The sequence below is a fragment of the Hydra viridissima genome, unplaced genomic scaffold, assembly GCF_058129835.1.
Source record: "Hydra viridissima isolate aposymbiotic clone 2 unplaced genomic scaffold, HvirCarnegie_v1 scaffold_11, whole genome shotgun sequence".
In the NCBI taxonomy this organism is placed as follows: Eukaryota; Metazoa; Cnidaria; class Hydrozoa; order Anthoathecata; family Hydridae; genus Hydra; species Hydra viridissima.
The window spans coordinates 13,315,718-13,332,176 of record NW_028324310.1 but is presented as its reverse complement, the minus strand read 5'-3'; the positions used below and the strand labels follow the sequence as shown (position 1 = coordinate 13,332,176).

At 28.5% G+C, this 16,459-nt stretch overlaps 1 protein-coding gene across 3 annotated transcripts; it reads right to left on the bottom strand.

Annotated features, from left to right (window-relative positions):
- Window positions 1-5,231: 5,231 nt before the first annotated feature.
- On the bottom strand, window positions 5,232-13,101 carry LOC145191290 (uncharacterized). Of its 3 annotated transcripts, XM_090066822.1 has the most exons (5): window positions 12,945-13,101; window positions 11,592-12,033; window positions 7,349-7,658; window positions 6,252-6,450; window positions 5,232-5,891 (listed from the first exon to the last, which is right to left on the bottom strand). In XM_090066822.1, exons 1-5 carry the CDS (start codon window positions 12,991-12,993, stop codon window positions 5,593-5,595), a joined length of 1,299 nt encoding a protein of 432 aa, XP_089922948.1. In that variant the 5' UTR covers window positions 12,994-13,101; the 3' UTR covers window positions 5,232-5,592. The 3 variants fall into 3 exon arrangements, with proteins under 3 accessions (XP_089922948.1, XP_089922949.1, XP_079924480.2); XM_090066823.1 differs by lacking the exons at window positions 11,592-12,033; window positions 12,945-13,101 and adding an exon at window positions 9,016-9,165; XM_080068354.2 differs by lacking the exons at window positions 11,592-12,033; window positions 12,945-13,101 and adding an exon at window positions 7,844-7,895.
- Window positions 13,102-16,459: the final 3,358 nt, after the last annotated feature.

Genomic DNA, 16,459 nt, shown 5'->3' with positions numbered 1-16,459 from the left:
ATATGTTTACTATAGATGCTTCACATTATTCCAGGGATAAGTTCCCCCAAAATTCTACCTCAAACTCAATTTATCGATTCCTAAAATGTACGAGCATACATACTTTTCTCGTCAAAAAATGATATCATCGTTTTGACGCAACGCAAGGCTAGGTCTGGTCAAATAGGTATTGACTATCTGAATGATGATGTTCAATAAAAGGAACCAGTCGCTTCTTTATACAATCCTTACAGTAGATGTATAGATTAACTGCAGAACGGAAGCTCGAAACAAAATAGAGATTGTTCAGATATAGGATTGTTGAAATTTCTACGTCCTTTTGTCTGAAAAACATACAACAGGAATCGTCTTTTTAAACTTAGCAGTGTGTCGGTATTTTGTGGCAGAAGGAGTTAATGCAACGTCGCTTGAGTAAATTATCAGTTCTGTTGATTGTCCTTCGCGCAAAAAGTAAAGAAAGACTTCATTTTACATCAGCAATTTTCCTCGAAGTTACAGGTGATTGTAATTGCAAATTTAGTTTCACTAGTCCTAAATTCGCTTTGGTACTATTTTTTTTGAAATAGTTTCTGCTTTAGTTCAGCATGAATTTTTTAAACAATTTCCCGAATAAAGTTCTTTATGGTTCTTTTTTTTTAAGTTTACTTTTGAAAAAAAAAAAAAATCATATTGCTTACGTAATCTCTCATATATATTATTATAGAGAATTAAATTAGCAATAAGATAAGCGCATATAAAAAAGCCACAGTCCTCAAAAGTTTCACGGGTTTTTATTGAACAATTTTTGTCTTAAAATGCACTGCAAATACTGTTAGAGAACGAATTAACCCAAACCAGCATGTTGGTATTATCAGCAGTGTCAATATAACATCAGGAGGTGACATAATAAAGTCTGCTTGCTTTTCCTTCACCTCAAAAAGAGCAGTTGGTAATGATTTTTTCTAAAGGCGCTTCAGAAATCAGGGTTTATATCAGTCTTCATTTTCTCCATTAACAGTTCATTTCAACGGAAAGCTTCTGAAAGAGCTAACAAAAGGGAAGCAGTTCACTTTGAAAGAGTTGCAACTTTGATAAAAGATAATAACACTGAGCTACTCGGTATTCCTCCCAAAGAATCTATCGGGTCCGCCAAATAACTTTTTTTTTTTTTGAAAATGCTATAAAAAAAAAACTATTGAATATTTTCTCAAATGTCTTTTTTTATTTGAAAGTACAATCCTTCCGGTTAATAATTTTTTAGGTTAAAAATAAAAGAAAATGACTTACCTATCGAGTAATGATAATTAATATTGTTTTTTTTCTCTTTCTGCTTTATATTTTTATTAAGGAATTAATTTTTTCACGAAGAAATGTTGAAGCCAAAAAAACAATTGATTTTGTTAAAACATCTTGTTCTTTTGTTTAGCTAACGATGAAGAGCTCGTGGTTTAATTTTATAATTGAATATTTTGTATAAAGCTGGAATTGTTTTAGATTCCTACGTCAATGTTTTTGTCATGATGGAAAATGACAACAGCTGGTCCATAGATGCTGACTCAACCTTTTCTATGGTGTTCCTAGGATATCAGAGTAATGTTTTTGGCGTAACCACAGTTCTGTCAGTAAATTTAGACTGCACTTCTGGCTGGACTAAGATTACTAAATGGAAGGCTAAAACTGTTGCAGGTCCTTTCTTTGATTTTGGAGGAGCATTCTACCCAGACACTTTTACAAACGAGTCAAGGTGCCAGTACTTTGATGTTTGTGATGGATACAACTGGATCTATGTCTGAAGAAATTAATGCTGCAAAAGGAATTGCTAAGGCTATAATTGAAACAACTAGGGAGTTTCCTGTTGATTACATACTTTCCCCATTCAATGATCCTGGTAAATATTGTTAGAGTTCAGCAATATTCTCGGGTATACGCACTGTTTTTGGCTTTTCACGCTTTGGTTTATCGATGAGGATGCCAGTTTCTTTCACTTTTTTCACAAGATAACGAACATACGGTGCTTTTCACAAGATAACGAACATACGATGCATAACGAGCTGACGGTGCTTCTCTTCTTCCAAAATCCGTACGCAATTTTCGCACACATTCTGCAACATTACCATGATTTTCAAATTAATGTCGCAATATTTCCCAGCGTTGTTCAAGCGTATACACAACCATATTCGTTCAGCGGAAGGATAAAACTAATTATCTGTCAAATCAGACATGAGCTAAGTGTTACCATTCACGAAATAAGCACTAGTTGAAAAAAAAAAAGTTAGATGGCGGACCCGTTAGTATATAGAAAACACAAAAAAATGCATTAAATTTTTACATAGCAATTGATTTCTTGTAAATTGCAGTTCTACTTTGATGCAATGCTGATAGTCTTCAGCGCTCGTACAAGGATGTTTAATCTTATGAGACATCCGCAACTTTTAGCTTGTAGACACTATATAAATGAGTGGTATATTATTCATTTCTGCTATCCCAGCAAATATAAAACAGGCTCTGAAAACCCAACATTCAAAACACTGAACACATTTTGTATGATGATCCGTTTTGTATCTTGTTGGCTTAAGTACACAAAAATTTTAAAATGGCTTAAGTACACAAAAATTTTAAAATTTCAATCATATAACCATTCCTTCAGAACAAACTTTTAACTGATATGTTAAAAAGCAATGTGCTATCGTATTAGAGCCGTAAAACCAAACTTATTTCGACAAAGGAATATCAAATTTAAAAAAATTTAAACTTAAAAGTGCTCTCCTGAAGAATTTTTTTATCTAAAAGTAAGGTTAATTTTGATTGGTTAGTTTTGCATTAAGGAGAGGAAATCTATAATGGTGGTAGATTTAATTTACATGATGAAAATATCAATTACCCTTTTTTTTTTTAGCGTATAAGAGTTACAGCGTCTTACTTTGATCACTCTTATTGTTAAAAGTGACAGTAACAACTTAATTATTGTAAAGGAGCATGTGGAAAATGACATTTATTATTTAATTATTGTAAGTGGGTTTGTTAAATTTGGCATTTGTAACGTAGTTATTGTTATTATTGTTAATGGTTAGTTTATTGATGCGTGCTCTCCACAGACCTCTTTTTTATTATATAATCTGTTGGTGAAGCAGCATAGACACTCTTGTATTTTGTACTGGTTTAAATAAATTGTCTATCAAAAGCAAAAGGAGCAGTTTTTAATCCTCGAGATTTTACACTTATTTTGTTTAACTACCATATTTTTGTTTAAGATTATTTATTAGACATCAGTGTTTAATAAAAAATCATAAACAAAAAGTTGATTATTAGAAAGTTAGAGTATCTTATGTTAAGTAATGGAATTGAAAGTTGATTGATTATGCTACTAATAAACTCCAGTATTATGCTACTAATAAACTCCAGTATTAATCTATCATAACGTATTTGAACAGCAACTCAAGGCAAACCAAATTTTTGTTGACCAACTCTGAATAATTAATAAATTAATCTATGAGATTCTTATGTTAAGATTATTTCTGATGCAATCTAATTTTCTGATATAATTTCAGAAAATCTGCTAAATAATATTTAAATTAGCAAAATTTTGTTCAAAACCTCATTTTGGCTCCATGTTACTATTATACTTCAATCCAATAAATGAATGTTAACAAAAATGCGAGTCATTTTGGGAAAGGTACAACAACTTATTTATAGTATATATTTATAACTGTTATAATTCTTACAATACCTAAACAAAGTAACATTACAGAGTTTTTTAAGTAAAGATTTCAGCCGATGTTTTAAGGTTTCTAAGTTTCAGAAGCCTAGTGCTGTACACTATTCTAATCATTTTGAAATTTGAATTGAAGTTAGTTGCTTTGAACCTAATTAATTAGATTATGCAAAAATTTCTCTTTTTTTTATTGTAAAATTATTATAACAAAATTGTAAAATCTAAGGATAGTTCTTAAACGAGGCGAAGTAATAATGATAACACGAAAATCGAAATTACAGCCGAAAAAAACCAAAACCAACTGGTGTAGAATACCTGCTCAATAGTATAATGCCGATTGTATCTTGGAACTACTAAGCATGGAAGCGTGTCATTTACAATAATGGCATGATTTACAACTGATTTTGTCCATTCAGAAGACATAATTGCATCAAACTGTTTGCAAAAAGCCTTGCACCAATGACCACTTTCTAGGCTTTTTTCAACAAGATAGCATGTTGCTATACGGTAAAGAGCGTCAAATAATCGTTCCAAAACAGAATTTCTGATTTTTTCTGCCAATTGTCCTAACTCGAGAAAAATGAGTTAAGGTTAGACAAATTATCTTTTAGAAAAGGGCTGCACACGGAATTTGAAAATTTTCTTTTGCATTAAAGTATCCCGTTAGTAGACCCTTCACCCACATAAAATATTTTTCAGGAAAAAGAATATTTTTTTCTCAGGGAAAAACTTCACAAAAAAAAAAAAAAAAAAAAAGCAATTCTTGATATAAATTTCTCCCCTCTTTTTAATGGACTCGTAGTTTTTTTTTTTACGTTTTCGTGAAGCGTAATTGAAATGCTTGACATTTTCTTTTAATTGCAGGTAACATTTATTTTTTTGCTCAGGCTTACAAGTATATTAATAAAAGTGATTTAATGTTTTACTTAGACAATACACCTATACTTGTATTCTGCATCTGTATGTATGCAAAGTTAAATAATTAAATGTCACGGCTGAAATCCTGAGAAAGATCTTTTAACTATGAATACTTCATTGTGCTTCTAAAACAATTGTAATAATAATAATAAAAAAAAGCCTCCGTAACAATGAAAACAAAAAAGTTATTAAGACGTTTCCTGATTGACCACACCTTAAATAAGATCGCTGATAAAATCGTCGAAGACGAACGTTTTAAATGTTTCAAATGTTTGCCGTTTTCTTTGTGTCTACGACTGAAACAACTGTGAAATTAATTTAAAAAAAAAATTATTCTTTTAAAAGATATTGTTCCACTATTGAGCTATAGAGATCGAAAGTTAAATTATGCAAATTTTTTTGTCTCTTGCAGGAAATTTGTTGGTGTTGTTGAAGCTACCTAAAAAATCTCTTACACAATACATATTATTTTGAGTAATGAAAAATGATCATCTTTTTCTTTTGGAAATCAGCTCTCACGAGATATACTTTAAAAGATTTTGTCTTTACTCTAAAAAACATTTTTGATGTTAGGAGATTCAAGTAAATAATATTAGATAATCTAAAATCTAACGAAACAAAATTTGATTGAGGATCCTTTGTTTTTATTGCATTTACTTGTTTCGATAGACATAAAATAAATTTTCTCTGGAAAAATTAAAAGAAATTCCGTTTATAAAATGTATACAAAACGGCACAAAAACCGCATATCCTATTTGACAATAATAGGCAGTTGCAAGTATGCAATATGATGCAGCATTAAAAAACTAAAGGATATTTCTTTCAAAAAAGGTTAATTAACAGAACACTAACACAACTACGTAGAACGTAGAAAACTAAAAGAGTTTGAACACGAATATGAAGAAACTCTCAGAATTATGCCAAAGGTTGGCTGCATCAAATCACTCTGCCACCTGCATTTCTAAGAGACACATTTTAATAAATTATTCAAAATTTACTTCAGTCTTCTGAAATCGGAAGACTTTCATTGCTGTTTCAGTGCATTCGTCGGCGATGGTTCGAGGTTCTTGAGATAAGCATTTTGCAATGCATCGAATTATGATCGAAAGTGTGCACGGTTCATTATCTGAATAACAATGATCTAACAGAGTTTGACTGACAGGATCTATTTCGTCACGCGGAGTATTTGGCGTCATGTATGGAGCGTTAGTCTGAACAATTATCCTGTTTAACGGAAGGGTGCCATCTTTGATTGCGTCGCGAAGTGCTTGACCGTGTTTTTCTAGTGAGAATATTCAGACGAGAGAAGATACAACAATATTTTTAAACAAATAAAGAAATTTTTCTCCGGAATTTTTCTTCATTTTTTACTAGCAATATGAACGCAATTTTCAACAAACGATTTTCTTATAATATAAAATTAATATTAAAAAAAAAAAATTGTCAAAAACATTTTAATGTTTTGCTCACGTCACAATCAAAAACATTTTCATGTTTTGCGCACATCACAATCAAAAACATTCTCATATTTAGCTCACGTCACAATCAAAAACATTTTGATCTAAAATGAGCTAGATAACTTAGTAAGCCCTAATTACTAGTAAACTTTTCTTTATCATAAAATCAATAAGTTTCACTATACCCTTGCAAACAAATCCAGTAACACCTATGAAGTATCCTCGCTCAACGTATGCTTTAATTTCCTCAGCTGTGCCAGTAAAGCAGTGAATAACAACTGGAGGTAGTGATGATTCGAATTCTTTTAGTACATCTAAAATAGCTTGATGTGAATCACGTTCATGAACAAGAATGGCTTTTTGATAGCGTATAGCAAGTTGTACCTAAAGGAACAAACGTCAGTAAGAGCAAAGTTATTAAAGAGTGAACCAAAATCGTAAATACGTTGCATAATTTAGATCTTTGAAACTTAACTCAAGTGTTTACCTTACATAGGAGGATCAAGGTTTTATTCTGATGTAGATTGATGTACTTTTGTGTTATAGAATGACAAGCTTAAATTCATATGTAATCCTATGATAAAATGAGCAGGAAAATCTAATCCTGAGAGTTCGAAATACAAATAATGATGGATGATGATGAACGATAACAAACATGAGGTAACAAACTTATATGATTTAAACTGTGACAAATTTTGCTTCTTTTGTGTCATCCTATATAAAAATTGATAGTCTAGATTTCACCATGAGTAATGTAACTAAAAAATTGGATACTTTTTACACTAAGTAAAAGGAAATGTTATTTTTTGAAATGGCCATAGTAACCAATATTTCTTTTATACTTAGGTAGCAAAATCAATGCGGATGAAAACAACAGCACTCTTTTGGTAATTTTGCAAAACACAAACTTTTATGAATAGTTAGACATGATTATAACCAGATAAGATACGTAAGAAATTTAGGCAAATACAGACCTATGGCAAGATAAGTAAAATTTAAATGTGCAACTCATTTAAAACAGCATATAAATTTCTTAAAATACAAAGGTAACATTTAACATGCTTGAAAGTCACATTAATCTTTTCCCTTGTTACAATTTTTTGTCTTCAGTTTTAATTTTTTAGAAATATAATGCCAAATGTTGTTCATTACTTTAATGTGGTCCTTGGGATTTCCAATGAGTTGATTTTTCATAAAATATTTTACATCAGCAGATACAATAATAAACAAAAAGTACCTGCTTCTAAAGATGACTTTGCCAGATATCTTACATAAAATATACCTGCTTCTTAAAAGCAGCCTCTTGCATATCTCGCGGAGAATAATCACGTTTAAAATCAAGACCACATTCACCAACAGCAACACATTCTGTTAACTTAATCATTTCTTCTAAAATATCTGCTGACTTATCATTCCAATCATCTTTTACAAAATGAGGATGAATACCAACAGCTGCATACAAAATATTTGGCCTCGTTTTTGCCATTACAACAGCAGATTTACTTCCATTCATTTTCAGTCCAGTTATAACCATTTTCTGAACACCAGCAGCTAATGCCCGTGCAACTACAAAATCCATATTCTGGTGAAACCTATTGAAGAAGAATATTCATACAAAATCACTAATATCTGTTAAAGAAAGCTTGTTTTTATTTCTAATAAGGTACAAAAACATAAAATACAAAATTAAAATTAAATTTAATTAACAATTTTCAGCAAGAATATATATTATCTAATTCAAGAAAAACATATAACTTAAAACTATGAAAATCCATACTCATATCAACAACATGTTGCATTTCTACATTTTGAGCAAAGTATCTTCATTGCTAACATAAATTAAGTATTAATAATCACAAAGTAAGAAAAAAAGAATACTAAGTCTAATTTACTAAATTTGTTAGTGTCATATTGATTATAAATGAAGATAGGCAAAAAACTAAATAATATCAGCTTAACATACATCAGAACTGTTTATAATCCTTTTTGTAATTTATTTAGTCATAAATTGAGATTTAACACTTAAAACCAAAAACATGATCATAAACAACATTAGAACAGAATTAACCAAAAGAATAGCATAAATAAACATAATTAAACAATAAGACTTCAGTGGAAACTAATAACTGTAAATAATTAATAACTTTTATGGAAAATACAAAAAATCTTGAGAGGAAAAAAAGTTAATTATTTATAACAAATTATAAATTTTAGTATCAGAACAGTAACAATACTTTTTTCTTTTACTAGGTTATCTCAAAAGGAACAATCAATGCATTAAATTCTTTTGTATGGTGTTCTGCTACACCTATTGTATCAGCTTTTATACATAGAACTTATCTTTCAAATAGCACCTAATAACCCATATATATTCCCTATATTTATTTTTTCTTACACTGGGTTGAAACAAGATTCACATTCAAGAGTCTTAAGTCATTATATTGAAACAGATACATTAGTGGATAATTTTTTTTGGCAATTTTCATATTAAAAAAAAAAAGAAAAGAAAAAAGAACATTTAAAAAAATAGAGCTGATGTGTATTTGCAACACAAACTCAATCCTAAGTCAGTCTTAATTTGGGAAAAGGTGAAGTGTAAATCAAAAACAGATTTGCAGCCATTTTGCATGCAATTTGTGCTCATACTTTTACAGACCTTTAAAATCACCCTTTCAAACATCTGGTGTTCAGCACAGGACATATTATATTAATGGACATTATCATAAAAAATTTTAATTTAGCATATTTAAGTTAATTTATTAAAAAAAAAAAAAGAAGAAAAAAAAAAAAAAAAAAAAAAAAAAAGCATGTTGTTTTCCTGATTCAGAATTTTTAATTTGCCTAAAACTGTACTTGAATGTTTTAAAATACATGAATAAACTTTTAACTTAACTTTTCAAAGTCTTGCAAAACTTGCAATTATATAAAATAACAAAGTCAAAATCTAACCATGAATTCCTCAATAAATACTCTTCAATAAATTAAATGAAGGCAAATCTTGTAGACTACAGGTACAGCAAGACATCACGACTTCTTTTGTATTGGTCATCTTTTATTTAATAATTCCCTGATTTGTTTGTATAATTTACGAACCATTTGGAAACGATTATTTAGTTACGAACTAAAAATCAAAAACATGTTTTGGAAGGAGCCCTTGCCAAAAAAAATAGCAACCACTGCCAAAAACTTCACAAATATACATGTTTATGGTAGACTAAACTGGTGTAACAAGTTTTTTGCACAAGTGTAATCTTTATATTTCTTAAGACATGGTGACAATTATATAATGTATATTCAACTATATTATGTATATTTAACTGAATTATGTATACTCAATGATTTTCAGAATGCATTTTTGTTTTTTTGTAAACTTCTGATTGATAGACTTATGTAGAACTTTTAAGTTTTAATTCTCTATTGTTAAAATGGACAAACTAGGATTTAAAATTGATTTTAAATCTATAATTTTATTTGCTAAGCTAAATTTTTATGTTTGATATGAAATTTTTATATATCTTTATATATTTTATATATCTTTATAAATGTGATGATTGTGCTTATTTGTTAACCAAACAAAGTAAACATGAACTGCAAGTTTGCAAGATGCATTTTTAAAATGTTTTAAAAGCAGTTGTTTTGAGAAAAAAGTCAAATTATGCTACATACACACAAATTTGTACAACAAAATTATTGATGCCAAATTTCCATTTTGCTGTCTATCCTTTTGATTATTCATAAATATGGTGTAACTTGAATTTTAATAGCAAAACTATTAAAACGGATGCAAACTACTTTGAATGTACCATCTGTAAATATGTTAAAGTGTATTTACCAGATTTACTTGAACATCCAGCTTGTTGTTTTTGATTCACAATCATATGATGGTAATAGTGATATTGATTTGATTCGATGAAGAACCAAACAGCAATAACTTTAAATGGTCTTTGGAATCCTTCAATAAGTTTGTAGAAAATTAAACTTTGTGCCCAGAAATCTCTTGCTATTCTTGAAAGATAACTTATCACACACAGTTCAAAAAGTCCATGAGCAAAGTAAAGTGGTATATTTTCCAATTCTGACTTGACTTTTCATAATTTTCTGTAATATTGAAGGCAACAGATTGGGTGCCTGTAACGCAAGTAGCAACAGATGTCCTTATATGGATTCTTTAAAGACAAGTCTTAAAACTGCCCTGATGTACAAAAAGAATCTCCTTTCTAAAATATTAATTTGTGTATGCAAACATTAAAGATTCTGAGCCACCTTTTAAAAAAAGTTACTGTTTAAAATTGTCAATTACTGGTTCATTATGCGTGACTTTAAAATAATAATTCCATCAAGCATTAAACACTGGATAGTCAAGATATCCTTACTCATTTTGATCTTGATAAAGGTCTTTTGTAGGCTATTACGTCATCTTTTTCAGAAGTATGTTAAGATATTGGACAAATAAATACAGTTATTCTAAATTTCATAAACTATAATATAATTCTAACTTCATACAGAACAATTGTCCTAGGACATTAACTACATGAGGCCTGGTTAAATATTTTTGATATAGCCATACACATATTTGGAAAAGGTTTTATGGAAGGCTGGAAACAAAAAAAAGACCTGATGTCTAGCTTTCAACATATGATTGTCGCAGAGTAAACACTACTATAACAGTTAAATATAAAGACAAATGTGATCCATATCCTTTTAGAGGAAAGTGTTTAGTAATTTTTAACAGGTTATATTTCAAAAAAAGCAAAATAGATTTTGATACATTTTTTTTTGTAAGTATCTTGTTTTTGTAAGTGAAAAATGGTAAAAAAGCTCAAGAAAAAAAAAAGGTTTAAGAAACTGTTTCTTTGTTACACCAGTGTAATCTTTATTTCTAAATATTCTGCTTTAATTTTGGTTTGCATTCTTTTTTTTTAAATTTATCTATTTCTTGTAATACACTCTTTACACAATATACTTTACATGTTTATGAAAGTATCTTACTCCCGCATATCAAAAAAATAAAATTTTTGAAAAGAAGACAAAAAAAAATAGGATAATTAGAAACAATATCATCAAATGTAATCACATTTCAGTGTAAAAATTTCAACCCAGTACCCTAAACCCACACCAGTTTAAAATTAATTTGGTTGTTAAGTAAATTTTTCTTCGTTTATGATGAAAATAAGAAATCAGTAATAAATTTTTAAGATCTTTTGTGAATAATTTTAGATTTTAGCAAATCCAAGAAGACACAAACAGTACAGTGAACTGATAAACTGTAATTCACCAAATTTACAATTATTATCATTTTTTAATGTCAGCTTAAATCTGTTAATATAAAAATAAACCTAAAAATACTTTTAAAAAATTGTTAAAAATGACTTCTTTTGCTAACATTTTATACATAATTACTATCTTACCTGCAAAAATCAATTTATCTATAATTTCATTTTTAAAAAGGCCCTTTTTTTCCAAAATATTTTAATAGTATTCAACTTAATTGCAAGAAAATATCTTTAAATGTATTAATAACTCACTTTGGGTTTGTTAAGTTTACACCACCATCAACAAGATGAAAAATTTGATCTGGTTCTAAAGTTGGAAGATTAAATTTACTCTTTGGACGTGGACCCCATTTTCGATTATTTCCTCTACGAAAATTTCCACCGCCTCTTCTATTTGTATTACTATTACCCCGAAAAATTTTTTTATCTTTTTTTTCTTTGTTTTCTTTATCATCATCAGGTTTTGTTTTTGCTTCCTCTATAACAAGTTGGCGGCCATAAAACTCAATTCCATTAAGATTCATAAGCTCACTATGAACATGTTCTGGTACATTAACAAAAGCAAAGTTTTTTGACTTTCCAGTTTTCTCACAGGTAGCAAGATCAACACTGCAACTTTGGCGAAGGTAAGGTGTAGCCCCAAGGCCAAATAACTGTGTTAAATCATCTGTTGTAACATTTGTACCCAAATTTCCTAGAAAAAAAAAAAAAAAAACAGTTGATTCTCTTTTATTTTGGGCTCAATTATATGTATGTGAAAAGAGACATCCGTTTTATTTTTTTTTGTCAGCTGTTAAAGTTAAAGTGATAAACATTTTTTTTAAAAAAAAATTTTTTTCTTAATGAATTTTTAATATCATCAATATTATTTGCTGTTTTAAATCATGTTTAAAAAATATTTATTTCTGAAGCTATTATTTTAAATTTACAAAATTTTAATTCAAATGATAGAAAAGTAACCTCACATGCTCCAATTAAAAAGAATTGTTTACCAAAAAGTTCAAGGTAACAATATATAGTGATTATATAAGTTTTTAAAAACAGTACAAAAACTTTTTATGTGCACCTGTCATTAAATTTAAACTAATTTTAAGGTTTTTCTGTTATCACCATATCAAGTTGATCACCATTTTTAATCAATTTTACAGATTAAATACTTTGGTTAAATATTTTGTCTTTTTAAAACTAAATACATCACAGCTCTCAATGCTGCTCATTAAAATTCTTTTATAAGATAGAAATGCTGTGTTGTTCTTTCTTTGTATGCAAGTTTTAAGTCTATTTAAATCAACTATATTAATAGTGATATTTGCAAGGATTGTAGCTTGTATTCAATTGATATAAACATATGTATGCATGAAACAGCTTCATGAATTATGTATACATACGTATGAAAAGACATAAATATAAAAGTATATTTAAATATCAATAAACTTGTGAGTTTATTACATGTGTGCAGTTATGTAGTTATTGTAATAATGCAGCATTATAATCAGGCATGTAGCTTGTATACTGGAGTGATTAATTAAAACAGTTAGGTCTCTGGAGTAGATCTTAGTTTAAAATCCGACTTTAGTTTAAGAAATACATCTCATAAACGCTTACCGACATATATGCGCTTTTTGGCAGTTTCAGCTACGCCAGTATTAGACATTTTAAAATTTGTGCCCTTTACGAAATGCAGATGGCGAGAGAAGAGGAGGCCGCGGCCTAACGGTCTAATGTGTGATGAATCACACGTGCAAAATAAAGACCTAAAGGAAGTCTCTTTCTAGATTTTGATAGGTTAATAACAACATCATGTGACAAACGTAGGAGCGGGAAATATCAAAAACAAAACAACAACATTCGTTATTGTAGTTCATGTTTTTATACTGTAGCAGTGTAAAAACTCTAACTAAAGCATGGTATACACATGAACCAGAACTAAGATTACATAACATTAGATTTCTACTATTATCAAAATTTATTGTGTCATCCTAGTTTCCCTATCCGTTCTTCAGTTGGGTTCGGAGTTTATACATTTTCAACGTAACATTTTGCGCATACATCTATATATATGCGCAACATGTTACATTAAAAGTCATGAAACTTGGCAATAAATAAACCTTTTGTACATTTTCATGTTTTTGTACATTTTAAATACTTTTTTACATTTTCTGAAAAACTAATAAGGACTTATTGTTTTCCACACTTTAAAGTTAATGATTTTTTAACTTCAATATTTAAAGGTAATGCTATCGACTAAATATTGTATAGTTTTATTTGGTATAGAGTCTAAAGCAGACTGAAGACCACTCCAAAAAGTATAAATAATCTAACAAATTAGGACTTCTACTTTCTTGTCAAAAATTCTTCGAAAGACAATCAGGTTTAAATCTGCTGGATGAGACGGCTTATCAAATATTTCCTTTTTTTTTTTTCTTTAAATCTTTTTTGGCAACTTTGAATATACATTAGAGTTCATTATCTTGTTGAATATATAATATAGTCATTTTCATTACTCTTGCAAATAACTTAAGATTCTCTGTTAAAACTTTAACATAATTCCACTTTTTAAACAATTTTAAGTAATCTACCAACCACTTCTCCATAATATACAACCCAAAAGTATAATTGAAGTCTTGTGTATTCTGGTGAGCAAATGTTCTGATTTTCTCAAAATATAGTCTGTCTTTGCTTCAAGTTATTTACCTTAAATATATTTGTCCATCCAAATTACCTTATTCCAAAAAAATATTCTAATATGCTTTCATAATTTTAAGCCATTTTTTAATGTTAAAGTAAAATTTCATTTTTCTTTCAATTTTTTTTTTAACTCTACTGTGCAGAGCTCTATTATATACCCTTAAATTTAACTGCTCTTTGATAACTTGTGTACTAGCAATTGGGTCGGTCTAATAAAAAGCAATAATCATCATGACCATTAGTGGAAATTTTTATCCCACTTCCACACTTTCCTTTTATAATACCAATATTTGAAGTTTTTCAGAATTTTAAAATTATCTCCAATATGTTAACTTTTCAACAATGTCTCATTACTTTTAACCACTTATATCATCTTAAACTAAATAAAATTTTAATTTGCTTTTTAGCTCATATTTTGATGAAAAAATATGAACAAAAAATTCATTTTTATCTTGAAAAATAGCTTTAAATCAAACTGCATCATGAAATGGAACATTAAAACAAAAATATTACCAGCTGAAAGAAAAAAGAAAGAAACTTATGAATATATAGTTACTCAAGTTAACTTATTCTTAAAACCGATTTTCAGAACTGACAATTCTCTTATCAAATTAGATTTAGGTTTTTTCTCACATTGTTTGTGTGTATATATATATATATATATATATATATATATATATATATATATATATATATATATATATATATATATATATATATATATATATATATATATATATATATATACACACACACACACACCGTCAACCGGGGCTAATTTACTACGTTTTTTATGGTTATTTCACTGAAGTTAAATTTAAGCTTAACAAAAAGTTTGCTTTATAAAATAAATTGATTTTTCAAGTTCTAAAATGTTGTCATAACTACTTTATAAAGAAAAGAAAGAAAAATTTAAGATTTAATATGCACTGAGTGAGGTTTTAAAATTGGTGCAAATTATCCCCAATAAGAAGGTTACTTTGCACCAATTTAAAAAAATATTGTTTTTAAGTTAACAAAAAATATATATATTGCGGAAAAAGTTGATTTAAAAATAAAGTTAAGTTCAACAATTTTATAAATAACTACTTTAAATAATTAAAATATTTTATGTGTTTAAAAATATGGTCTTTAAACTCTAAAAAAAAAAAAAAAAAAAAAAGCCCTGAAAGTAAATTTAATTATGAGGTTATATTCAGTAATTTCACAAAACAATTTATTAAATAAGTGTAATATTTTCTTTTAAATAAACAAACATAAAAAAAAAATCCAAAAATAGGCCATCTCATAAATAAAATAACTGAATTAAAATACCACGACGACATCACTGCTTTTTCCAGGATCATCAGTTAAGTTAGTTTTGTCTAGGTTCCACATGTTTTCTGCAGGTAAGTTTTTCACAATCTCCTTCAAATTTTCAATATATGCTTGTATTGTTTCCTCATTTACTGCAGCTCTGCAGCATTTGATATTTGCAGCAAAACGTTCTTTTAGTCTGGGGTATCATGTTAAAACAGATTTTACCCAATCATTGCCAGGAACATTATATGAAAACTGTTTAACTTTTCTATCTACTTTGTTTAGGTAGCAGCTCACCGTAAATCTCAAATCCAACTGAGTCAATGGAAAACTAAAATCACTCATGGCTTCAATATATGAAACAAACGACTCTTTTTCAAATCTTGAAAATATAGGCTGTTTATCTGGTCGCATCCAATGTTTTTGGTTTATCTTATTAATTATTGTCTTTCTTTTATTAAATCCAAACATAATTTTAGTGTTTCAGTTGGATAATTTTTGTAACTACGAGCTCCTATCTTCCTCTTGTAATACCTTACCATCCTTAAAAACAATTTGTATCAGTTAGCAAGATTTAAAACCATAAATAGCTTTAAAATATATAGTCTGAGGTTGCTTTTCACCACTTTCTTAGCTGATGCAAAGTAGCCACTTTTTGGTTAAAACATGACACAAACTTTTTTGGCGCTACTCGACTTTCTCCCCCCCCCCCCTTTTTTTTTTTTTTTATGATTGATTATGATAGAGAATTTTATGCTGATTCAGAAAAATATGAAAACATGGACCTGAAAATCAACGGAAAGTGCTCTAATTCGAAGTCAAAGTTGTAAAAAATCCCACTAAAAACCCTAATATTCGCCATTTTGAAAATAATAAGTTAATGATCTTTTTGCTGACAAAAGCAAACCATTAATAGCTTGGTTTTTACGTTAAAAAAGTCGTTAAAGTATGTTTATCTTGCGCAATTTTTTGTGGCTATGAAAATGGCCGTTTTTTGATTTATTAGAGAATAAACAATATTGCAAGTAATGTACTTTTGTAATAAATTTTAAAAAAGAATTCAACAGTTTTTTTTCCTAAAAGAAGAGCTTTTGAAACTTAGTTCATAGTTGTTTTATCACATGTAAAATTTA

Excerpts from the sequence above, each read along its gene's own strand:
- LOC145191290 (XM_090066822.1), bottom strand. The coding sequence starts at position 12,993 with ATGTCTAATACTGGCGTAGCTGAAACTGCCAAAAAGCGCATATATGTC. Across the intron at positions 7,659-11,591 it reads GTAAACTTAACAAACCCAAA|GTTTCACCAGAATATGGATT; the intron begins GTGAGTTATTAA and ends CTTCTTCAATAG. Across the intron at positions 6,451-7,348 it reads AGGCTGCTTTTAAGAAGCAG|GTACAACTTGCTATACGCTA; the intron begins GTATATTTTATG and ends TTGTTCCTTTAG.